A 25379-nucleotide genomic window follows, 5' to 3' on the forward strand; every position below is an offset into this window, starting at 1 on the left:
TCCTTTGATTGAATGAAATAAACATGATTTTAGCTTATCAAAGTAACATCTGTTAAAAATATCAGAGGTATTCCCCCAAGTATCAGGTGAATGAACCCTAAACCCATCCCGAGCACCATAGTTCACAAAGACAAACAGCAGTTGTCAGGCACCAAGGCAGCATCAGTCACCCTTACTATCCCATGATGTGGAGAATGAAGTATAGCCTTCATCTTTACACAGACCCCTTGCAGGGTTTATATGCACAACTCTTTTTCCTGCCTGCCACTAGACTTCTGTTAGTTGATTCTGCTATCCCAAGACATCTTGAGGACACTGAAGGGAATATCCTTTCTACTCTATCAACAAATTACACTGGAAGACTTTGTGACTCAAAGAATTTTCCTGAATATATTTTAGTTGAGGGGAAAACATCACATATAACACACTATCAATAGCACAGAAAAACTGCACAAATCTCCTTATATCATCTTCTGTCTGTAAGGTTCCAGCAGGTTTCCTCTGCTTGGCTTTCCCCAAACTGAAGACTCTAATTAGCCGTGAATGATTCTGCAGTAAGGTGAGACCTCTCAGGTACAAACTCTCCCCTTTGCTCACTTGGTTTTCTCTGACACTGCACTGTACTAAGAGTATCTGCTGACCTACAGTAAAAGCTTCCTTGGAGAAGACCTCTTTGTCCAGGACACTGGCAGGCAGAGGATGGAAGACTTGCATTCCCAAGACACAGACATAAGGAAAAGATGTCCTAGGATCCCACAGCCCAAGGGAGTGCAGATCAGCAGGGGTCAGTCCTGGTCAGTAAGTGAGCAGCAGGTGCAGTGAGGTGTAAGTTCCTTATAGACACCACAATGGGGGTGACAGAGGTTGGAGAAGGAAACCGGGAAGGAGGCCTGGAACCCTCAGTTATGAGTACATTTACTTCACAGAGGTGAGCTGCATTCAGAACTCAGGGTCCACTTTCTCAGTGAGCCTCAGAGCACTCTCATAGAATTTAATGGCTCCCTTCATATTCCCTTTCAGTTTGTGGACGAACCCAAGCAAGCTAGTGCTCTCCACAAGGCGAACATTCCGGTTAATACGTCTTGTGGCCAAATCCTCCAAAGCTGTCAGTAGTCTCCTCCAGACAAAGTTTTTTTCTTTCACATTAAGACCTTTTAAGTATTGGGTGATTGCCTGGTCTTCAGACTGCTGATAAATGTGTTGGTAAAAGCCATAGTGTAAATGAATTTCCTGCTGTATGAGACACTCAAGATTCCTGTTCAGTTCCTTCATGTTCAGCGCCTTCTGGAAATTTGCCTCTGCTTCTTCATATTGGCCCATTTCTGCCTGTACTTCAGCCATGCAAACATAAGCCATCTCAAATATGGGCCTGAGTTTCAGAGTCTCTTGAAATTCAAAAAGGGCCTGTTGTGCCGCCTGCTTTCTGGCCTGCTCATTTCTGGATGTCCTCAGATGAAACACTTGTTGATAGTAGCAGAGCCCTAGTTGGTAATGCAGGTAGCCAGAGGCAGGTGACAACTGCAAGGCCTTGTGTAGCAGAGAGAGAGCCTTGTCTAGGCAGCCTTTCCTTATATAATATGTGGCTATATAAAAAAAGGTATAGTGTTGGCAGGATGTGTTACTGAGGGCTTCTTCAATATGTGTTTCTGCTTTAGCTGCTAATCCTACATCCTGAAGCTTCAGGGCAAGAAACACTTTAATATTCAGATCTTCTGGATTTAACCTGACTGCCTTCCTTAGGGGATCTAGAGAGATATTATTGTAATCCAGGTCTATGAAATAGACTGCAACTGCATAACCAAGGTTGTATTCAGGGTTTTCAGGATCTGCTCTCAGAGCCATTTGAAAGCAGGTCATGGCTCTTGCATAATTCTGTCCTCCACACTTCAGCAAGGCCCAGCCTTTCTCATATTCCATCTCCGCACACTCCATACTATAGCGAAAGGGACTGCTCAATTTCTTGCAAGTGTTCTCCACCTTGTCCAGGTAGGTCTGGGCTTCTGCCAAGCTGCCCATGTGGTAATGCACCCAGGCACAGTTGCTCCAGGTTAACAGGCTTCTCATGCCCAACTGCTCTCCCTGGACCAAGGCTTCTGCTTCTTTTAAGCTCTGCAGGGCTTCCTCATCCTCTCCTTTCAGGTGATTCACATAGGCCCTGAGGTTGAGCTTCCCCACTGTGTTTTTGATGTCTAGGAACACAAGCTCCTCAGAGATCCTCATTTCCACATCTGGTATGTCAAGGTCTTTGAACAGCAGCTCCCATGTGAAGTGACAACTCAGCTGAATCAGATTCTCCTTGACCTGATCACTGCCAGCATTCTCTCTGTAAGAAGGAAGCAGGTGATTGGTTGCCAATTAATTCCAAGCTAAACACATTTCACATATTCGTGCTTATTTCCTGAAAGTCTGACATTTTGTTCTTTTAGAATTTCTTGATTATTTTAAATCAATCTCTCATCTCCATTTATTTGTACTGCCAGAGACCTCTTGTACATGCATGTTCATGTACCTGTACTTACAATCTCAGGTTGTAAGTTAATCCTGTCAGTCAAGACTGAACATTGCCCCACAGATACAGGCACACAAACCTACATGTCAGAGTCCTTATCTGAGGTTTGGAAATCTAAAATTCTATTCCCCCTTTCCTTATGTCTTTGAGGACTATGTGCACAAGTTTATGCCACCTGAACTGACATAGACAGGACCTGTCTGTGTGGTAAACACTGAATGTGGAGGAGAAGTCACTGGGGGTCTGCCTATTTCATCTCAGACACAAACAAAGAGCTGTTCTCCATAGGCTGATGCAGAACAAATGGACATGCTCTCTGCCTTGTGACACTGGGGATATGACTCTTCTCTAGAACTTTTATCTTTGGACAATGTAGCTGGGGAGCTTCTGGAGAGTAAGTCAACTTAGCTCTCCCTCCTATGGTTACAAAGAATCCCTTTATTTTAAAGATGCTTATACAACTTCATGCCTTTTCTTGTTTCCCTATAGAGCAGTACAAGTAGTTCCAAACTATGTGTCACTCCTGTCTCAGAACCACCTATAGAATCTAGTCAGTTAGCTTCAGGGTAGTAACCCCAAAGCAAGCAGCTTGGTGATGAATCTGTGCTCAGAAGGCAAAAAGGCCCTTGGTCCTGTTGGTAGCTGTCTCTGCCAGAGACCAGAGATGCCATAGTGCTTAAATCAGCTGTCTTCACTTTTCACCTGGCCATGCCAAGAATAGTAGAATACAGGTGTGCTGTCCTCTTAGGTTACCCATAACTAAGCACACTAGCATTGTGCCCATAAGGGTAGGCTAATGGAAACAGACAGCCATCTAGACAACTCATGGATCAGTCAATTGGTCAGGTTTGCTCATCCATACCTCATGCCTCCTTCCATGAATGTTATGAACAATGCACTAGCGACCATTGACGGCCACTCTCTTCCAGGTTCCAATTTTACTAGACCATAGTGGTTTTCAACCTTCATAATGCTGCAGCTATTTAATACAGGTAAGTATCTTGTGGTTACTGCCAACCTTGAAATTATTTCATTACCACTTCATTACTGTAATTTTGCTACTGTAATGAATCATAACATAAATATCTGATATCTGTCTCCCTGATGGATAGTGGCACATAATTGAGAACTGCTGTACAAAAGGAACTTTTTCTTCTTTCTTTCAGTAATGTTCCCAATTATAATCCCACAATAAGTCTTTCAGAAATCTCCTACTGGAGAGCATTAACATCAGTTTTCTATACTGTAAGAATGGAACATAAAACCTCCATTGACTCCATGCAAGCTTTGTGTGACTGTGAGCTTTGGCACACTGAGTCCTGAATTAAAATTCACCTTAGTCTAGAAACCTTCTGTCCAACTCAAATCCTCTTTCTTTTCCTTTGACTAGTTTTCGGTGCAGAACTTCCCTAAACATTGACTTGAGGACCATGTAGTGCATGCAACAGGAAAAGGACCATGACTGAAATGATGTGATATTTGGTCACGAATGCATTTTCCTCCTTTACCTCTAAAGAGTATAGATTCATGGAAAGCTTCCCAGTCAGCGCAAAACTCAGCTTTCTCCTTCACCGGGTTTTTCAATATGTACATCTTATACAAGTACAGTAGGAGAACTAGTGAGGAAACTGAGGTGGTTTCAACGACACATGGACAACTGTCATTCTTCCCCTTAATGATCTAAGTGCTGGAACTGACATTCATTGCTGATGTAGGCTCCTTCATCACCACTGCCTCCAGTTCCTGCTACCCTCGACAGGCACACCTATAGCCTTAGTCCTCACACAATTTTTAGCCTTTTGCAATTGTCAATTTTGTCTCTATCACTGTGATCATTCATTTAAGAATGGTAATGTAAGTGTGAAATGACACACAAAAGGTTGTTAAATTTGTAGAAATAAGTCATTGCAACAGAGAAGGTAAGAGGAAGTTCGAGAAGGGTCCCCTTTGCCCAAGATGCTTAAGAGTTGTACATAAACAATGAACACAGAAACCTGTAAAATTATCTAAAAGAAATTAAAATTTAAAGTAATGGAATGATAATTTGTATTAATGAGACAGAGTAGGATTCTTATTGTTCACTAAAGGCCCTTGAAGGGAAAGCTGTTACCTCCTAAACTATGGGAGAAGATCTGCAACTCGTGGAGACCTGCCCATGTCTCCTCCATTAAGGGCTATTCTAGTTGGGCATGTCCTTGATCTGGCTAACGATGTGCCCTGGAAAGGCAAGTTTACCTTCATCCACACTGAAGAGATAGGAGGAATACTTCTCCCTTCAATGAGGTAATGGATTTTCTTTCCCAGAGTGTCTTCTCCCTGTAGTGCAATGCCTAGCAGCTGCCATGAGTTTGGGCTGAGCCTGCCTGCCTTCTGAGTCCTGACCTGGAAGGTAGGACTATTCTGCCCATCCCCCCATACTTGTCCTTTCTTTCTCCTCCAAAGCTCCCCTCCCAGCCATGTGGCTGCTTGTACAACCTGTTGCTGTCCTTCAAGAAGGCTCAACACAATATGCATGTGTATCCCATACCCCTGTTCTTCTCTATTCTCCTATTCTGAGCATCTACTGAGACTGACAACTTGCTTGCTCAGGGCTTGCTATTAAAATTGAAATAAATTATCCTGGAACTCCCTTTTCAGTCCATTTAAAAGCAACTAAGCACCCTAAGAGGACACCATGTTTTCACCTTATCACTAAGATAATACAACTACCCAAAGAACCACAGATTCAATGCAATCCCTATTTGGAGGCACATGACAGTTTTGAAGTGAAGCTTTAAATCTCAAATTGTATGAAATGTCCCAAGATGATACAATAATAAAAGTGATTTTCAAAAACATAGCATTAGACTCACTATAGTCTAAAACAATCAACATAATTTTTGTGCTACCATGAGTACTCCAGTAAGAGAAAAAGGAAAAGTATGTCATGGGGATTTAATTACATAAAGACCCAAGGGTCAGCCACTGAATGCATGGCTGAGCCCTTCTGTCTAGGCTGCCACAGGAAAAAAACTATGGACACAGAGGCTTATACAACAGAACTTTGCTACCTGTATCTTAGTAAATTATAAATCTCAGATTAAATTGCCTGTCTATATATTACCTCACCTACTAGGTGTTTCTTCTTGACTTGTAGGGGGCCACATGCCTTTTCCATGGTCATGATGTCTTTCCTGTCTGAGCCATGATTTTGAGTGTGTTTATATATGTGTATGTGTGTGTGTGTGTGTGTGTGTGTGTGTGTGTGCTCCTGTGCACATACCTGTGCTTGCATGCGTCTGAGTGCATGTGTGTGCATGTTTGCACATGTGTGCGCCTGTGTGCACCTATGCACATGCACCGATGTGTGCTTGTGTGTATGTGAGTGTGTATTTGTGTGTGGCATTAGTGTGTGCTTGTGCGGGTGTGTGGGGGTTTGTGGGTGTGTATTTATAAGGGGTGCCAATGTCAAAGCATGCATATGAAGGTCAGAGGACAGCATTGGGCACTCATTTTTACCAGCTTGTGTTGGGAGAAGGAAAGCCAAGGCTTCCCTCTCTTCTCTCAGCAGAAACACTGAGATTGTAATCCTCATGCTTGCTTGCCAAGCCCTTGACCCACTCATCCCTCTGAGATGCACCATTTGATGTCTCCAAGGGAAGCAAGTGTGAGGCTCATTCCCTCCTTTCTTATGGCATTTCTGATCTTAAGGAAAGTGGCTTGAGATTGGGGACCACAAAGAGAACAGCATCAATGACCATGAAGGAAGACAGTTTGCAGAGAAAACCTGTAGGCCTTCCTTTCCTAGGCATCAAGGAATGGACAGAGGATACTCAAAATGCCCTTGATGTACCAACCTGGAGAAGAGACAGGGCTCTTTGTTCATATCATGTGAAATGTCATTTTGTATGCTGTGAATATGTGTTGCTCTGATTGGTTCATAAATAAAATGCTGATTGGCCAGTACCCAGGCAGGAAGTACAGGATGGATAAGCAGAAAAGGAGAATTTTGGGAAGAGGAAGGCTGAGTCAGGAGTCACCAGCCAGACACAGAGGAAGCAAGTTGACAAGGCAGTACTGAGAAAAGGTAACAAGCCAAGTGGCTAAACATCTGTAAGAATTATAGGTTGATTTAAATGTAAGAGCTAGTCAGTAATAAGCCTGGGCTAATGGTCAAGTAGTTAGTTATAAATAATATTAAGCCTCTGTGTGATTGTTTTATAAAACGATTCGGAACTGTGTGTCAGGCAGGACACAGGAAACTCCTAACTGCAATGAGCCTCATGGCCCAGTGTAGCACGAATCTTAAAAGTTCTTATTATAAAAACAAACCCAGAGCCAGGTATTGGGGTGAACCCTGCATGATCAGAGAAACAGAACAAGCCGCAGCCACCTCACCTTGCCAATTCCTCAGCTATTATGTTTCCTCAGACTGGAAGCCTCTGAGAACTCATTCAAATAGATCTCAGCTGAACTACTGCTCAAAGCCTAAAGCTTAACCAGCTCTAGTTCCTGGTCCTCACGCCTTATATACATTTCTGCTTCCCGCCATCACTTCCTGGGATTAAAGGCGTGAGTCACCATGCCTGGCTGTTTCCAGTGTGGCTTTGAACTCACGGAGATCTGGATAAATCTCTGCCTTCCAAGTGATAGGATTAAAGGCATTTGTGTCACCTTTTTCGGGCCTCTATGTCTATCTAGTGGCTGTTCTGCCTTCTTTCCCTAGTTAAGTTTATTAGAATGCACAATATATTGGGGTCACAATATATCACCACAGCCCAGTGCCCTTTGTGCTTATCCCTCTGATCACTACTTTCTTCTCATTTTCCAGAGTGCTGTTTTGTAATGAAATGTGTCTATTTTTGTTACTAATCATGTGGCCCTGGTCCAGTTCATTGATGTTGGACACAAATAATTGGATATTTCAAAGGTGCACCAGGGAAGGTCTTCCAATTGTGACTAGACTCAGGCCTTTACCTGTAATATTGATGAGCCAGGCTAGAAAGAGACAAAGGCATAAGAAGTTTCTGTCCTCTCAGTCTCTGTCTCTGCCTCTTTCTCTCTGTCTCTCCGAAATAATCAGATGCATGGTTATTCCTTCTTTTACAGAGTACTTAGAAAAGATGGAGAGATTTCTGTAGGCAGATTAATCATGACCTGAGGCATCAGATTCAATCTTGCTTTTCTTTGCTTTCCCTGCCTACAGCAGTGCACAGTGAATTAGAGATTGTGCCCATACCTTATGGGAAACACAGGCATTGGAAGGGCAGCTAAAATCACCTGAAATCTGAACACCAGCTGTCCAGAAAGATCTGCCTAGTTGGGAGGCTCACAAGGTTCCTGCTGGGGACCTGTGCCCCAAGGAGGAGGCACATGCACTTGTGCATAAGTCCTTGAAGCAGGAAAGCTGAGCAGCAGAGAGGCAACAGCCATTTGTGTGGGCAACCTGGACAGAGAGCAGCCAGGACCCCACAGCCCTGTGGATGCTCAGGATCCCTTGTGAATTTGGAGATCTCCAGCCTTTCTCATTCTGCAGGAATGCCTTTGCAAACCAAAGTCTTAAGCACGTGGGTCACTGACTCTATGATAATGACCATCACCTGACAGGTCCTACAGCCTTCTGCCCTCTACTTACTTCGGCTCCATATTTTTCTACCAGTGTGAACTCTGTATTCTATTTCATCATTCCCCAACAGCTCTCAGCCTCCTCCATATTCATGTACCATAGATGGTCCTATGTATAAGACAGAAGAATAATCCCCCAAGTCAAGAGATGCTCACTGTAGCAAAGAATTAGTGCAAACACCTCCACTGACTGGCACTTTTAATCTGAATGGGAATTTCAAACATAAAAACCCAGGGCCATTCACATGAATAAGATTCCACTCGGTGCCTACTATTTCTTGAATATATATAGTATACATGCATATGCAGTGAATATATATGTTATACTTATTCACACAGAAACCTTGAACAGCATCTCAAGAGGTCCTTTAAGGATCTGATGGGTACAACTCAAGGACAATGAAGGAGTGGGATGAGGGAATTGGAAGGAGGACACGCTAAGCAGCTGCTCTCTTGAGGGCTAAGTAGGTAGAGTGATAACTTGTCCATTCCTGAAGTTCTCATTGGTAACTGTCTCTCTCTGTGAGATCACCATGCTAAAGACTTCCCAGGTGTTTCCAACTACATGTGTGAGACAGTCTTTAAAATTAAAGCCAGCTTGCTGTTTGTTGCCCATTCAGCCCCTGACAGCACACCCATTAAACAGAGTCCATGGACGCTCAGGGCAATTAGCATCCTTGTTCGCTTTTCAGTAGTAGAAAGAGAAGGCAGAAGACAGAACAAAGGAATAGAAGCAGACTCAGTCAGACCTGGTCACAAGCAAATGTCTGTGTCCTGGGTTCACTCAAACTGCAGAGCAGGGAAATCCTTACCCCATGGTTGCTGTGAAGGTGGCAGCAGTTCTTGGGTTCTCACCAGGACAGGCTCCTCAGAATCCTGCCTTGACTCTCTGCTGTCTTGTGGACTTGCACACCAACTGGACTCTCAGAGAAGGCCTGGGAGACAGCTCTGTGAGCTGTGGTGTGTGTGATTGTGCTTTTATAGTCACAGTAGGAACCTGAAACAGAAAGTGAAACTAATGCCTGCAGGTTTCTCCTCAGGGAAACTGAGGGCTAACAGGTGTGGGCCTTCTCCTCTTTCCTCTGAACCAATGGGAAGAGGGAATCTGAAACAGAGTGACATGTCAGTTCCATTCAACTATCAAGAGAGAGAGAGATCCCTGGCACCAGGCCATGCTGTTAGGATGTTAATGGAGGAGATGTGGACATAAAGACCCAGCTTGGCATCTCCACAAACACCATTGTTCCTCAGTCAAAAGAACTGCAGTTCTGTACTGTCGCCTTGGAACCCAGACCACACTCATGGATTTGATGGCATGGCAAATGGGAATTTTGGTGATGGAGGAGTCTATATGCAGGTGAGTTCCCCTGTAGTCTGGAAGGAGTACATCCCAGCTCGTTTGGTGTGTGGCTGTCCTTAGGAACTTCTGCAGGTGTGATCATTCAAGTCCTCTTCGCTCTGCAGAGCTTCTCAGTCTCCCTGAGGCTTTAGGAGTTAAGCTTTCATTAGCTAGGCCCATTTCCCAGAGCCTACAGTCATGGAGTCTTGCTTTCTGTTACCTTCTCCTTGAGGTGTCTGTTTGTAAAGGCCTCTTGCTAGCAGTTACAGCCACATAAGCAAGAGCCAAGCATAGAATCTCTAGAGTATGCTGTATTCACAGCCTTGATGCTATCCTTTGCTAAAGGCTGAGACCAGTGTAGGAAACTGCAGAAGGTGGGGCTCAGATTGGTCCAGGCTGAGGTCAAGTCCCTTAGTCTGTTGTCTTGCTTTCTTGGTAACCTACTTTCACAGCCCTATTGGTGTCTGGTTGCTTAGCCTGGCCATATTGCTGTGTCCCCAAATATAGCTCATCCTTCACTCCTCCAAATATAAAAATCATTGAAAGGGACTTATATATCTAACTCCATCTCCTTGATAGAATGATAAACTCTTGTGAAAGTTTCCCTGACCAGAGAGTTTTATCCCTAAACCTCAATCAGCTGTCACCAACAGGAGTGAGGACTCCTTGACCAATTTCCCAATGAAATTTAATTATGAAGAAGATGGAGGTATGTGTCTGTGTGGTAGCTAGGTGTGTGACACAGAGTTTAAATGCTTTTTATAAAGTCTGCCTTTTGGGATCAGTCACCACACCTTATTGGTGTGGAGAAATAAATCTAGAGGGTTATACTGTGACCTTCACAATATGTCATGACACATTTGCTGAGGGCCGTGGCACTATATGACAGGTGACAACTTGTGTTTGACAAGTCGACCCACTAGATGTGTATGTCCCTAATGGGTAGTCTCACCGGGCAAAGCCATGGGGTCACTGTCTGTGGAAACCAGTTCCTTTCTGTTTATAACTTTCACAGATTCCACGGGTATGCCTCCCTAATAAGAAGAGCTGTGGGGTACTTTCCATGGTGCTATGGTTGTATTTTACTTCTGTGCACACATTTAGCTGTGGATCTGTTTAAGCTGTACACTTCTGATGAACAGAAATATTACCAGAGTATTCTTCTTTACTGACACAGGAAAGTAACAGTGTTCTGCTTCCATGACAGCCTTTAACTCATTTTTTGAAGACTGTAGAACAAGTCCAAAACAGATTAATCTGCCCCTACAGAAATTACACAAAGACTAATTCCCAGTGTTGTTTATTGCTACATCAAGGCCAGCCTGTTTACATCAAGACACAGTCTTGTAGTGGCTCCCTCTGTTCATGTCACCTGACCACACAGGGTTCAGCCAATGGTTTAATATCTGGAACCCCTCACCAACTTAGGGCTAAATTCATGGGTCAATGTGACATTACTATCCTAAGAGAACCTATGTGACTTATCTGTATTGTGAGAATGGGTGGGGCCTTGAAAATGTAACTATACTTGTCCAGATTTTGGTTGTGGAGCAGCAGTGGCGGTGTGGAGATTTGTAACTGTGTGGAGACCAGGAAGATGAAGCTGTGTAGAAAAGTGATGTAGAAGAGAAATGTATGAAAAGATAGATGTGTAGCCATGTGATATATGTACATGTGTGTGGTATTGTAGAGATATGTAGCAGTGTGGAGACAGAAAGAGTCAGAGACCATTTCTTAAGATGAAGTAAAAGAGAAAGATATCATCAGAAGGCATGTGTGTTTCCTTATTTCACCAGTCACCCTTAGATAAAAAAATCTTCCTATCCCTCACTACTCTGTGCCTTTCCTTTTGTTTTTGTTTTTCGAGTAGGGTTTCTCTGTGTAGCTTTGAACCTTTCCTAGATCTCACTCTGTAGACCAGGCTGGCCTCGAAATGACTAAAATCTGCCTGCCTCTGCATCCCAAGTGCAGGATTAAAGGCATGGGCCACCACGTCCTGGCTAAGGCATTCCAATTATTACCTGAGAGGATTGTGGAAGGTGGTCTGTAGTGGGTAGCTGTTCCAGCTTTGACTTAGAAGCACTAACCCCTAGTGAGGCCTCTGGTAACTACCACTCCTACCTATGATCTGTCCCTGAGTCTGGCTGAGATGGGAGCCCTTAAGATTGAAGATCTATATGGGCCAGCCCTTTAGGTTCCTTGTGATCTGCCCTATAGGCAGCTTCTCAGAAGCATGTTGAGCTCAGGACATGTTCTGTTTCCTCTAAGATACTCCATGTTGTAGGTTTTTCAGGCTGTCCATTGTTAAAGGAGACTCCATTTGATAAGCCACTCTAGATTCCATTGTGAGGAGATGTCACCAACCTCTGATCCACTGGACCGAGCCTATAAGTGTACCAAAATGATTGTTTCTTTAACAGTTCTGTGCTGTGTCTTCAAAAAGGTGAAACAGAGAAGAACAGGAAGGTTTTCATTTTTCCATCCTTAACATCATAGAGTATTGTCTGCTCACACTCTCCTACTAATTATCCTTGTTATCATTTCAGCTCCACAGAATTATCCCACAGTGGGTAGAATGCTGATTGTCGGGGAACATTCCTAATAACTAGGTCAGCTTCTAAAACATCATTGACTCATGTTTGGGGTAAAAGGCAACACTCTGTGTACATGCATGTGAAAGCCAATCATGGTTGAGCACAATACTTTCATGGAAATATATTGGAGTGTTTCATTTTCCAAATCACTACAGTCCATGGCAAGCAGAGGACCAAAAGGGATTCTTCCCCTACTCTTATAAGGTGACATTGGTGCCGGTTCTGTGAGGTTCAGGCTCAGGCTGGTATTTCATCTCTTCCCCTTTGTCTCTGTAATAAATGGAACCATTTATGATGCTGGCCAAACAGTGTTAGGAAGAGAAGAAACAAACAGCTAACTGTATGTGGGTGTATGAGCCTACAACCATGTATTTATGATTACAAGTGTGTGTGTGTGTGTGTGTGTGTGTGTGTGTGTGTGTGTGTGTGTGTGTGTAATGCATAGAAAAGATAAATGTGAACTGGAAAAAAAAGAAACCTTGCCAGGCGGTTGTGGCACACAACTTTAATACCACCATTGGGAAGGCAGAGCCAGGCGGATCTTTGTGAGTTCGAGGCCAGCCTGGTCTACAGAGTGAGTTGCAGGACAGCCAGGACTGCTTCACAGAGAAATGCTGTCTGAGAAAAATAAATCAATCAATGAAACAAACAAATCAGAATTCTCAGGTGATTATGAATTATACCTCGGTTTGAACCAGGAACAAAAAGGTCCTAGGCATCCTCTATCAATTTGAAATTGCTTGACTGTTGATCTGGGACTCAGCTGAGGCTCCAGTCCATTTTTCAGGGGTATGGTGAGGGGCCACAGGTACGGTATCCATTTTACATTGTACCTATTGTTCTTGCTGACTCTCTAGAGAAGAAGATGGCCAGTGTCTTCCTAATGCACAAGAAGACATGGGAAAAGAATGTGATTTTGTATGCTCTATTCACAGTAGGGTGCAGAGAGATGTTAACACACGTCTCCTGACATGGTACATATATGCAGCATTAGGGAAGGTGTTCCATACATATACCTATGACTTGTTCAAAGCCATCACTGTTCTTTTAAAATCTGTTTTCTTAAGCCTACACAGAGTAGGTCTTAGTGACCTGGCTGCCTATCACTTTAGGAACAAATCCAATAGCTGGAGGTCACTGCCCACTCCACCCCCAGCGTGATATCAGTGTTCTGGTCCTTCTGTCCCATTAGCACACACTGGAGAAATTGCTGTGCCATTTGGGGAAATTATAGTTGAAGGAAAGCATGGCAGTGACTACGAATGATCCCAGGATGCTTTCCTGCTAAGGCCATAACAAGTGTGGACACAAAATAGGCCACTGATCCACATTCACTTATCTGCTTCTCTGTCTTTGCTATGGAGATTTCAATGTCAGTCCACGGAAAGTCAGGTTTGTAGACATTTGTCCTACATTTGACTTACAGGTCACCATAGAATATTTGGAACAGTAGTGGTAACTAAGTACACACAATCTACATTTAATTGATAATAGGGACATTATTTGTAGCTTGATGCTCAAAAACATAATGCACAGTGATTTTCCTTAATTTTATTTTTAGTGTTTTTCACATGTAATTATTTTGTGGGCTCTCCTCTCTCCCTCTCCCTCTCCCTCTCTCTCTCCCTCTCTCTCTCTCCCTCTCTCTCTCTCTCTCTCTCTCTCTCTTTCTCTCTGTGTGTGTGTGTGTGTATGTGTGTGTGTGAGTGTGTGTGTGTGTGTATGTGTGTATTGTGTCACCCATGCTTGTTCCTTGCACAGCTGTGGAGGGCACCCCTCAACTTGCTGTAGTTTCGTCCATGCAGTTGAGTGAATGGAAAGACTAGGATAACAAGAGGAGACTATACTCTTAGGAAAAGCAAAGAAATCCCCAAAGAGCTCACAGGACAGCTAAACAGCAGGAACAAGGAGAGAGGAGATGCAGAGGATGGGGAAGTGCTCCTGAGCATGGGAGTGTGGGTCAGCAGACACAGGGCACATGGGTGCATGCTGGGCTTGCTGAGCCCAGGACCTAGGAACTACAGGGTATTTTAATCAAGGGGAGAATTTTAAGCATTAATGTTCTCTAGTTTAGATCCGGCAGACTACAACTCTCGTGGAGGTAAGGGAAGGGGACCAAACTTAGTGACAACAGTGAAACATCCAGTGTCTGACCCACATATCAACCCTTGAAAAACCTTGTAAAGATGTCTTATCTTGGGCAAGTGTGAAAATGCTCTCCTGGAAGAGAAGAGTCTGCCAAGTTCCCAGACCCTGGCTTGTGAATCAAACTGCATGCCCTCTTGCTGTCTCCCAATCTTTCTCTCTCCCCTGTGCTCACCTTTCCAATCAGTTACTCTTCCTCTGCATTGACTGAGACTATGAGGGAGCAGTATTATGAATCCTGAGAGTTTTCACTATACTTTAACTTTGCCGGAATGTAATAAACATGATTTAGGCTTATCAAAAATAGAAACATGTATTAAAAATATCAGCTGTATGTTCCCAGGTGTCAGGTGAATGAACCCTAAACCCATCTCTAGTAACATAATTCACGATGATAAACAACAGCTGTCAGGGAGCAAGGCAGCATCAGTCACCCTTACTATATCACTATGTGGAGAATGAAATATAGCCTTCATCCTTTCACAACCCCCTTGCAGGGTTTATAAGCAGAATTTTCTTTCCTTCCTGCCACTAGACTTCTGTTAGTTGATTCTTCTATCCCAAGCCTTCTTGAGGACACTGAAAGGATATCCTTTCCATTCTATCAACAAATTACACTTTGAGACATTGTGATTTCAAGAATTTTCCTGAATATATTTTAGTTGAGGGAAAAACATCACATATAACACAATATCAATAGCACAGAAAAACTGCACAAATCTCCTTATATCATCTTCTGTCTGTAAGGTCCCCGCAGGTTTCCTCTGCTTGGCTTTCCCCAAACTTAAGACTCTAATTAGCCGTGAATGATTCTGCAGTAAGGTGAGACCTCTCAGCCTTCAAACTCTCCCCTTTGCTCACTTGGTTTTCTCTGACACTGCACTCTACTAAGAGTATCTGCTGACCTAAAGGGAAAGCTTCCTTGGAGAAGACCTCTTTGTCCAGGACACTGGCAGGCAGAGGATGGACAACTTTCATTTCCAAGACACAGACATAAGGAAAAGATGTCCTAGGATCCCACAGCCCAAGGGAGTGCAGATCAGCAGGGGTCAGTCCTGGTCAGTAAGTGAGCAGATGTAGTGGGGTGTAAGTTCCTTCTGGACAGGACAATGAGGGGTGAGAAATGGTGGCAGCAGCACATGCACTGAGCTACTTGGCATTCCAGCAAGCCATGAAGTTAAAAAAAGAAACTGGGAAGGAGGCCGGGAACCCTCAGTTATGAGTACATTCACTTCTCAGAGGTGAGCTGCATTCAGAACTCAGGGTTCACTCCCCCAGTGAGCCTCAGAGCTCTCTCATAGCACTGCAGGGCCTCTTCCTTGTCTCCCTTCAGTTTGTGGACTAACCCAAGCAAGCTGGTGCTCTCCATCAGTTGAACATTCTGGTGAACACGTCTTGTGGCCACTTTCTCCAAAGCTGTGAGTAGTTTCTTCCAGACAAAGGTCTTTTCTTCTATTTTCAGACCTTTTAAGTAGTGGGTGATTGCCTTGTCGTCTGATTTCTGATGAAATTGTTGGTAACGGCCATAGCGGAAATGAATATCCTGCTCTATTTGACACTCAAGATTCTTCATGTTCAGTGCCTTCTGGAAATTTGCCTCTGCTTCTTCATATTGGTTAATTTCTGCCTGCATTTCAGCCATGCAAACATAAGCCATCTCAACCCTGGGCCTGAGTTTCACAGCCTCTTGAAATTCACAAATGGCCTGTTGTGCCAATTTCTGCACACTACCCTGCCTTCTGGCCTGGTCATTTCTGGATGTCTTCAGTTGGATCATTTGTTGCTTGTAGCAGAGCCCTAGTTGGTAATGCAGGTAGCCAGAGGCAGGTGATGCCTTCAAGGCCTTGTGTAGCAGATGGAGAGCCTTGTCTAGGCAGCCTTTCCTTCTGTAATACTTGGCTGTATAGCGAAAGACATAGTGTTGGCAGGATGTGCTACTGAGGGCTTCTTCAATGTGTTTTTCTGCTTCAGCTGCTTCTCCTACATCCTGAAGCTTCAGCGCAAGATAAACTTTAATATATGGATCTTTTGCATTTAACCTGACAGCCTTCCTTAGGGGTTCTAGAGAAGCATTATTGTGATCACATTCTAGACGATAGGCTACAATAGCATAGCCAGTGTTATATTCAGGGTTTTCAGGCTCCACCTCCAGAGCCTTTGCAAAGCAGGCCATGGCTCGTTTATAATTCTGTCCTCCACACTTCAGCAAGGCCCAGCCTTGTTCACAGTCCATCTCAGGACACTCCATACTATAGCGAAAGGGACTGCCCAATTCCTTGCAAGTGTTCTCCACCTTGTCCAGGTAGGTCTGGGCTTCTGCCAAGCTGCCCATGTGGTAATGCACCCAGGCACAGTTGCCCCACGTAACCAGGCTTCTCTTGCCCAACTCTTCTTCCTGGATCAAGGCTTCTGCTTCTTTCAAGCTGTGCAGGGCTTCCTTATGCTGGCCTTTCAGGTGTCTCACATAGGCCCGGAGGTTGAGCATTCCCACTGTATCCTTGATGTCTAGGAACTCAAGCTCCTCAGAGATCCTCATTTCCAAATCAGGTATGTCAATGTCTTCCAACAGCAGCTCCCATGTGAAGTGACATCTCAGGTCAATCAGATTCTCCTTGACCTGATCACTGCCAGCATTCTCTCTGTGAGAAGGAAAGCAGGTGATTTGTTAAGTGAGAAATGGCCAGAAAGTGACATTGACTCCATTCAAAGCACTTTTACAACATTCTTGCTTATTTCTTTTAAGTCTGACTTCTTGTTCCTTTAGAATTTCTTGATGTTTTTTACATCAACTCCTCAACTCCATTTATTGGAACTGCCAGAGACTCTTTGTACTTGTACTTACAATCTTAGGTTGTAAGCTAATCTTTTCAGTTAAGACTGGACATTGCCACACAGATACAGGCACATAAACATACATGTCAGTGTCCTTATCTGAGGTTTGGAACTCTAAAATTCTATTCCCCCTTTTCTTATGTCTTCGAGGACTATGTGCACAAGTTTAATGCCACCTGAGCTGACATAAATAGAACTTGTCCATGGGCACAACACTAACTGTTGAGGAAAGTCATTGCAGGGTCTGCCCCTCTCATCTGACACAGATAAGGAACTGGTATGATGTTCTCCAATAGACTGATTCAGAACAAAGAACATGCTCTCTGCCTTGGGACACTGGGGACATGACTCTTCTCTGGGCCTTTCATCTTTGGGTGATTCAGGTGGGGACTTCCAGAGACAGACTCAACATAACTCTCTTCTGCTATGAGATGATCCTTCTGTACATTGTGAATGTGTGTTGCTCTCATTGGCTTATAATAAAGCAGTTTTGTCATATGGCAAGGCAGGCAAAGTTAGGCAGAAAAACCAAAATAAGGAGAAGAAGAGAGCAGGGTCAGGAGATCTGTGAGCCAGCTGCCCAAGAAGCAAAATGCTAAAGGAATGGTAAGCCATGGGCCTCATGGCAATGTATTGATTAAAAAGAAATGGGTTAATTTAAATGTAAGCACTAATTTATAATAAGTCTGGTCTCTCAGCCAAGCATTTATAATTAATATAAGCCCCTGTGTACTAATTTAGAAAGCAGCTGCTGGGTATTTTGTGGGGTGCCACAAAAACAGCTTGACCACACAGCTGCCATGACAGGCTTCCAGGCCCAGACACAGCTTCTGGCAGAAAACACCTGAACCAAAGGAAGAGCCATGAGCTGAAGCCACCCAGTGGGGCCTGCATCTAAGAGGAAATACCTGACATTCCAAGCATCCCCTATAACCCAGACAAATGTCAGCCCATCAGGGTCCTGAACCTTGAAATCGCCTCACACCAACCTCTGCCATGATAAGATCCCCACCCTGCCTGGGCCCTGGGCTCTCTGCTCTCACTGATGCATCAGACAGACAGAGAGATCAAGCTCACAGCTTGAAGATAATAAAGGCTCTTTGCTTTTACAATTCTGATTCGGTCTCCATGATGGTCTTTTGGGTGTCCCCGAGACTGGGCATAACAATTTGAGAAAAGGGAGGCGGTAGAAAAGCCTTCATTTAAACTCCTCTCCAACAGTTACAAGGAATCCGTGCATTTTAAAGATGCCTATACAACCTCAATGCATTTTCTCATCTCTGCAGAAAGTAGTAGCACTTGCAAGTGTCTATCACTTCATGCCTCACTATCACACTATACCCATCTCTGAAATGGGAATGAAATTAGTATTTACCATTCCTCATCTTTCGGGAGATTAGTGAGGCTATCAATATAAAATCCATGGATATAGCATAAATTCCATAAGAGTTTCCTACTTTTCTGTTACTTTGGAGAACAAGATGTTACGTGTAATCACACAGGTTTTGGGTAGGTACTCCAGAGCAAGCAGCTTTGAATCTTGTCCTTTAAAAACTGAGCTTGCAGAGGGGTGGGCAGCTCTCCAGCCTCCACTGTGTTGGAAGGCTTGATGGGGTCCCTGCCTAGGCCTGTATTGCTTCCCAATAAAGCCTTTCTTTTGCATTCTGGTAAGCTCGTCTTTGGTGGTCTCTCTGGGGGTCGAGATCTGGGCACAACAACTATAACCTAAAATAATCAATACACTGTGGTGCTAGAATGAATAGCCCTGAAAGAGAGAAAGGACATCCAAACAATGGAGGATAGGGATACAAAAAAGACCCAGCAAATAAAACACTGAACACATGGCTGAGCCCTTCTGCCTAGGCTGCCATAGGAACATCCTATGGACACAGACCCTGGCACAACACATCTCTGTTTATCTGTAACTTAGCAATTTACAAATGTCAGATCTTATAGCCTGCCTGTATAACGTCTCACTGAGCAGTGGTTTCTTCCTGACTTGCAGAGGGCCACATTCCCACTGCACCTTCATGCAGTCTTTCCTGTCTGTGCCAAGGACTCTGAGAACTCTGGTTTTCTTCCTCTTCTTGTAGGAAAACCTCCCAGTCCTGTAGCAGAAGAGCCTGCCCTTGTGTCTGCAGCTAACTTTAATCACATTCCTCTACCTTTATGGGTGTATAAGTACTATTCTTGAGGCTAATTAGGAAAGGGAAACAGTTTGGACATGAGTATAGCCAAGTGATCTTGACTTAGTGATTTAGCATCTCTGAGTTGGGCATCTGAGGAAAGCAGGTGGTTTTGGGCAGACTTTAAGTCTTTTATATGACTGGATGTAAGAATAGAGTAGGAGGAAATCACTAGGATAGTGTAGTTACATTTTAAGTTGGAAAAAGTAACCACAAGAAAATGTAGCACACAAGGTTTAAATCTTAGGATCTGTTTAGCAGCAGCAGTTGGGCACAAAACAGACAGAAAGCTATGCTTTCTGAGTTAGAGATAATCCTACAACCAGCTGCCGAAGGATTCTAAGATTCAGAGTGTGTGTGTGTGGGGGGGAGACACAGAGATAGAGAAAGAGAGACAGAGAGACAGAGAGACTGACCAGAGTGTCAGTGTACTGATGTCACATCAAGGGATGAAAACAGAGCCTACTTCCTGGAGTCCTTCAGACCAAGACTAAGCCCTGGTTTGAATTCCCCACTTTTCTCCCTGTGTTACAGTCTTCCTAGAGTTTTTAGTTTGTGTTCTTTCTGTGGTGTGTGCTTGAGCAGCCTGTCCCTGTCATTTGTCTGATGGATACATAGCCTTAAATGCTCTCAGGACAGATTATTTCCTTGGTTTCAAGCCTGGCAAAAGTTCTGTCTCTTTGGACGTTAGAGTATTTTCAGAAAAAGATATTAGCTGTGTGTCCAGGCATTCTCATGGGCATTTGAAAAAGAGAGGTAGAAAAAAAAGAAAAAGTAACAATTTCTCAGCAAAAGTAGGGAGCCTTAGATGTGAGAAACTGGAGATAACTACTTTGAAACAGGGGCTTTGGGTTAGAGAAGTACATATCTTGTTAAGGGGATAGATGGATAGTTGTTCCTTCCATTTGGGGAATCTTACAATCCTTTGATTAGTTTTAAATGCCATTTCTCTATGGAAGACCAGAGACAGAATTCATCTCCAACTCTTTTGAAAACTTCATCAATATGAGTGACCAAATGTAAACTGACCAAGGATGATATCCAGAGGAGGAAACATGCCAAACCAGATAGGGAAAAGACCACGAAGCCTCAACCACACAAGAACAACAATGAACGACCAATACAGCTGGGATTTGGGGAGGTGGTGTTCCCCAGGGAAGAACATAGCCATTGGTTGTCCAGCACCAGGTGTACAACCCTGATAGCATGCATACGAGAAACATTATAAGGACTGGACAGGTTATATTTAGGAATATATGTGTATGTACAAACACAGACACACACACATATATGTGTATATATGTGCATTCAATAACAATGGATTTGAAGCAGAGCAGAGAGGGGTTTGAAAGAGGAAAGGAAAGGGAAGAGTAGGGAGAAATGTAAATTAGATTCTAATCTCAAAAATTAAAAATCATGTGGAGGGACATTTTAACGAAAATTAAGGAGGAGCAAAACCAAATTTTCAAAGCAGTCATCATGATCAGGAAATAATTTCTTCTAGGGACTTTTTCTAAGCTTCTTGTCTGCACATTCCTCCTTTTCACATGGCATTTAAATTGTGTGTGTGTGGAGGGGAGGGGTGCTAATGTCATATGAAGGCAGGCTTATGAAGGTCAGAGGACAGAGTCAGACACTGGTCTCCACTTGCTTGTGTTTTGAGAGAGGAAAGCCAAGTGGTTCCCTCCCTTCTCTCAGCAGAAACACTGAGATTGCAATCCCCATACTTGCTTGGCAAGCCCTTGACCCATTCAGCCACTTGTCCAGCACCATCTTAAGCACCCTAGGGAAGCAATTGTGATGCTGAATCCCTCCTTTCTTATGGTATTTCAGATCTTATGGAGAGTGACTTGAGATTGGGGACCACAGACAGAGCACCAGCATGACCAGGAAGGAAGCCAGTTTGCAGAGAAACTCCTGCAGCCCTTCCTTCCATAGGCTTCAAGTAATGGACACAGGATGCTCAAAATGCCCTCGATGTACCAACCTGGAGAAGAGACAGGGCTCTTTGTTCATGCCATGTAAATGATCATGAGTCTCATGGCCCAGGGCTCTTTGGGCTTATCCCTCTGCTCTCAATTCTAATTTTCCAGAGTGCTGTTTTGTAATGAAATGTCTCTATTTCTGTTGCTAATTATGTGCCCTGGTCCAGTTCATTGATGCTGGATTCAAATATTTGGATATTTCAAAAGTGCCCCAGGGAATGTTTAGCAATTGTGCCTGAACTCATATCTTTACCTGTAATATTTGATGAGCCAGGCTAGAAAGAGACAAAGGCATAAGAAGTTTCTGTCCTCTCAGTCTCTGTCTCTGCCTGTTTCTCTCTGTCTCTCTCCGAAATAACCAAATGCATGGTTATTTCTTCTTTTACAGAGCACTTACAAATGATGGACAGATTTCTGTAGGCAGATTAATCATGACCTGGGGTATCAGATTCAATCCTGCTTTGCTTTCCCTGACTACAGCAGTGCACAGTGAATTAGAGATTATGCCAACACCTTATGGGAAATAAAGGCAGGGCAGCTAAAATCACCTAAAATCTGAACACCAGCTGTCCAGGAAGATCTGCATAGTTGGGAGGCTCACAAGGATCCTGCTGAGGACCTGTGCCCTGAGGGGGAGGCACATGAACTTGTGCATAAGTCCTTGAAGCAGGAAAGCTGAGCAGCACAGAGGCAACAGCCATTTGTGTGGGCAACCTGGAGAGAGAGCAGCCAGGACCCCAAAGCACTGTCGATGCTCAGGATGCCCAGTGCAGTCAGAAGTCTTCAGCCTTTCTCACACTGTAGGCAATCATTTGCAAACCATAGCCCTAGGCACCTGCTAGAATGATAGGAACTATAGACCCAGGCAGAGCTTGGTCACTGACCCTATGACCATGACTGTCACCTGACAGGTCCTGCAGCCTTCTACCTTTACTTACTCTGGCTCCATATTTTTCTACCAGTGTAAACTCTGTATTCTATTTCATCATTCCCCAACAGCTCTCAGCCTCCTCCATATTCATGTACGATAGATGGTCCTATGTATAAGACAGAAGAATAATCCCCCAAGTCAAGAGATGTTCACTGTAGAAAAGAGTCAGCGCAAACACCTCCACTGACTGGCACTTTCAATATGAACAGCAATTTCAAATATAAAAAACCGGGGCCATTTACATAAATAAGACTTCACTGGGTGTCTAGTATTTCTTGAATATATATATATATATATATATATATATATATATATATCATCTGCTTTGAGTATATATGTTATAAGTAACATAGTTGCAAATAAATATGTGACCATGTATATTGAGTTTATTGCGGGAGGGCGGGAAACTTAAATACCACTTGTCAGAAGGACATGCAAGTCTGTATTTTTGTTTCTTAATCATGGGTGTTTGAAATAAAAGTGTACTGTCCATTGGTTAAGCCAGCTGGGGATGGGTAACAAACCACCTGGCCCAGAAACTTTGAACTTCATCTCAAGAGGTCCTTTGGGGGTCTGCTGGGTACATCCCAAGGACAATGAGGGAGGGGGTGTCAGGGGATGGGAAGGAGAACACTCTGAGCAGTCGCTTTCTTTTAGAGTTTGAGTGGTGTGTAAAGTGGTTACCTTGTCCACTCCAGAAGTTCTCCTTGGTAACTGTCTCTGTGAGATCAGCATGCTAACATCCTCCCAGGTATTTCCAACTACATATGTGAGACAGCCTTAAAAACTAAAGCCAGCTTGCTGTCACCCATCCAGCCCCATGCCAACAGCACTCCCATTACACAAAGTCCCTGGACACTCAGGACAATTAGCATCCTTCTTCCCTTTTCAGTGTAGAAAAGGAAGGCAGAAGACAGAACAAAGGAACAGAAGCAGACTCAGTCAGACCTGGCCACAAGCAAATGTCTGTGTCCTGGGTTCACTCAAACTGCAGAGCAGGGAAATCCTTACCCCATGGTTGCTGTGAAGGTGGCGGCAGTTCTCTGGGTTCTCACCAGGACAGGCTCCTCAGAATCCTGCCTTGACTCTCTGCTGTCTGTGGACTTGCACACCAACTGGACTCTCAGAATGGCTGGGAGACAGCTCTGTGAGCTGTGATGTGTGTGTTTGTGCTTTTATAGTCACAGTAGGAACCTGAAACAGAAAGTGAAACTAAAGCCTGCTGGTTTCTCCTCCGGGAAACTGAAACTGGAAAGTGAAACTAGAGCCTGCAGGTTTCTCCTCGGGGAAACTAAGAGCAAACAGGGATTGGCCTTCTGCTCTCTCCTCTGAACCAATGGAGAGAAGGCTCTGGAACAGACTGACATGTCAGTTCCATCCAGCTGTCCAGAGAGAGATCCCTGGCACCAGGACATGATGTTAGGCAGGGGTTGATGGAGGTGATGTGGACATATAGACCCAGCCTGGCATCTCCACAAGCACCATTGTTCCTCAGTCAAAAGAACTGCAGTTCTGCCCTGTCTGCTTGGAACTGAGACCACACTCATGGATTTGATGGCATTGCAAAGAGGAAGTTTGGGGATGGAGGAGTCCATCTGCATGTGAGTTCTTGTGCAGTCTGGAAGGGGTACATCCCAGCTGGTTTGGTGTGTGGCTGTCCTTAGGAACTACTGCAGGTGTGATTATTCAAGTCCCCTTCCCTCTGCAGAGCTTCTCAGTCTCCCTGAGGCTTTAGGAGTTAAGCCTTCATTAGCTAGGCCCATTTCCCAGAGCCTACAGTCATGGAGTCTTGCTTTCTGTTACCTTCTCCTTGAGGTGTCTGTTTGTAAAGGCCTCTTGCTAGCAGTCACAGCCACATAAGCAAGAGCCAAGCATAGAATCTCTAGAGTATGCTGTATTCACAGCCTTGATGCTATCCTATCCTAAAGGTAAGACCAGTGTAGGAAACTGCAGAAATTGGGTCTCAGATTGGTCCAGGCCGAGGTCAAGTCCCTTGGTCTATTGTCTTGGTTCCTTGGTAACCTACTTTCACAGCCCTATTGAATGGTTGCTTAGCCTGGCCATTCGTTGCTGTGTCCCCAAATATAGCTCTTTCTTCATTCCTCCAAATATAAAAATCATTTAAAAGGACTCAAATTTCTAACTCCATCTCCTTGATATAATGATAAACTCTCATGAAAGTTTCCTTGACCAGAGAGTTTTATCCCTAAACCTCAATCAGCTGACACCAACAGGAGTTGGAGGCTCCTTGGCTACTTTCCCAATGAAGTTTAATTATGAAGAACCCGGAGGTATGTGTCTGTGAGGTGGCTAAGTTTGTGTCACAGAGTTTAAATGCTTTTTATAAAGCCTGCCTTCTGGGATCAGTCACCAGAATCTTTGGTGGAGGAGAGAATAAAATCCAGAGGGTTATACTGTGACCTTCACAATATGTCATGACACATTTGCTGAGGGACATGGCAGTATATGACAGGTGACAACTAGTGTTTGACAAGTCGACCCACCGGACGTTTAACTCCCTGATGGGGAGCCCCCTCTAATAATAACAGCTGTAGGGTGCTTTCTACAGCCTTTTGGTAGTGTATTTTACATCTCTGGGCACACATTTAGCTGTGTGTTTCTGTTTAAGCTGTATACTTCTGATGAACAGAGATATTACCAGAGTATTCTTCCTTACTGACACAGGAAAGTAGCAGTGTTCTGTATCCATGACAGCCTTTAACTCATTTTGTGAAGACCTTAGAACAAGTCCAAAACAGATTAATCTACCCCTACAGAAAATATACAAAGATTAATCCCCAGTGTTGTTAACTGCTAAACAAGGCCAGGCTGTTTACATCAAGACATAGTCTTGTAGTGATTCCCTTTCTTCATGTCCCCTGACCACACAGGCTTCAGCCAATGGTTTAATGTCTGAGACCCCTCACAAACTTAGAGCTGCGTGCATGGGTCAATGTGATATTACTATCCTAAGAGAAGCTATGTGACTTATCTTGTGTTTTGAGAATGGGTAGGGCCCTGAAAATGTAACTTAAAATTGTCCAGATTTGGCTGTGGCACAGCAGAGGGGTGTGTGTGTGTGTGTGTGTATTGTGTCACCCATGCTTGTTCCTTGCACAGCTATACAGCTATGGAGGGCACACCTCAACTTGCTGTAGTTTCAACCATGTGTTGGTTATTTGCAGCGCTCTTACCCTGCGAGGAAACGTCACAAAACAACAGAATCCAGTAACATGAGTTTTATTAAGATAAGG

At 43.9% G+C, this 25379-nt stretch overlaps 2 protein-coding genes across 2 annotated transcripts; both read right to left on the reverse strand.

Moving 5' to 3' along the window:
- Positions 1-407: 407 nt before the first annotated feature.
- On the reverse strand, positions 408-9027 carry LOC131896499 (interferon-induced protein with tetratricopeptide repeats 1-like). Its single transcript, XM_059247173.1, has 2 exons — positions 8926-9027; positions 408-2323 (listed from the first exon to the last, which is right to left on the reverse strand). The coding sequence occupies exons 1-2, from the start codon at positions 8928-8930 to the stop codon at positions 940-942; spliced, it is 1389 nt and encodes a 462-aa protein (XP_059103156.1). The 5' UTR covers positions 8931-9027; the 3' UTR covers positions 408-939.
- A 4974-nt stretch (positions 9028-14001) lies between these two features.
- Positions 14002-23240, reverse strand: LOC131896509 (interferon-induced protein with tetratricopeptide repeats 1-like). The gene is made up of 2 exons (XM_059247184.1): positions 23137-23240; positions 14002-16830 (listed from the first exon to the last, which is right to left on the reverse strand). The coding sequence occupies exons 1-2, from the start codon at positions 23139-23141 to the stop codon at positions 15444-15446; spliced, it is 1392 nt and encodes a 463-aa protein (XP_059103167.1). The 5' UTR covers positions 23142-23240; the 3' UTR covers positions 14002-15443.
- Between the last annotated feature and the right edge of the window lie 2139 nt (positions 23241-25379).

The sequence above is a fragment of the Peromyscus eremicus genome, chromosome 1 (assembly GCF_949786415.1).
Source record: "Peromyscus eremicus chromosome 1, PerEre_H2_v1, whole genome shotgun sequence".
In the NCBI taxonomy this organism is placed as follows: Eukaryota; Metazoa; Chordata; class Mammalia; order Rodentia; family Cricetidae; genus Peromyscus; species Peromyscus eremicus.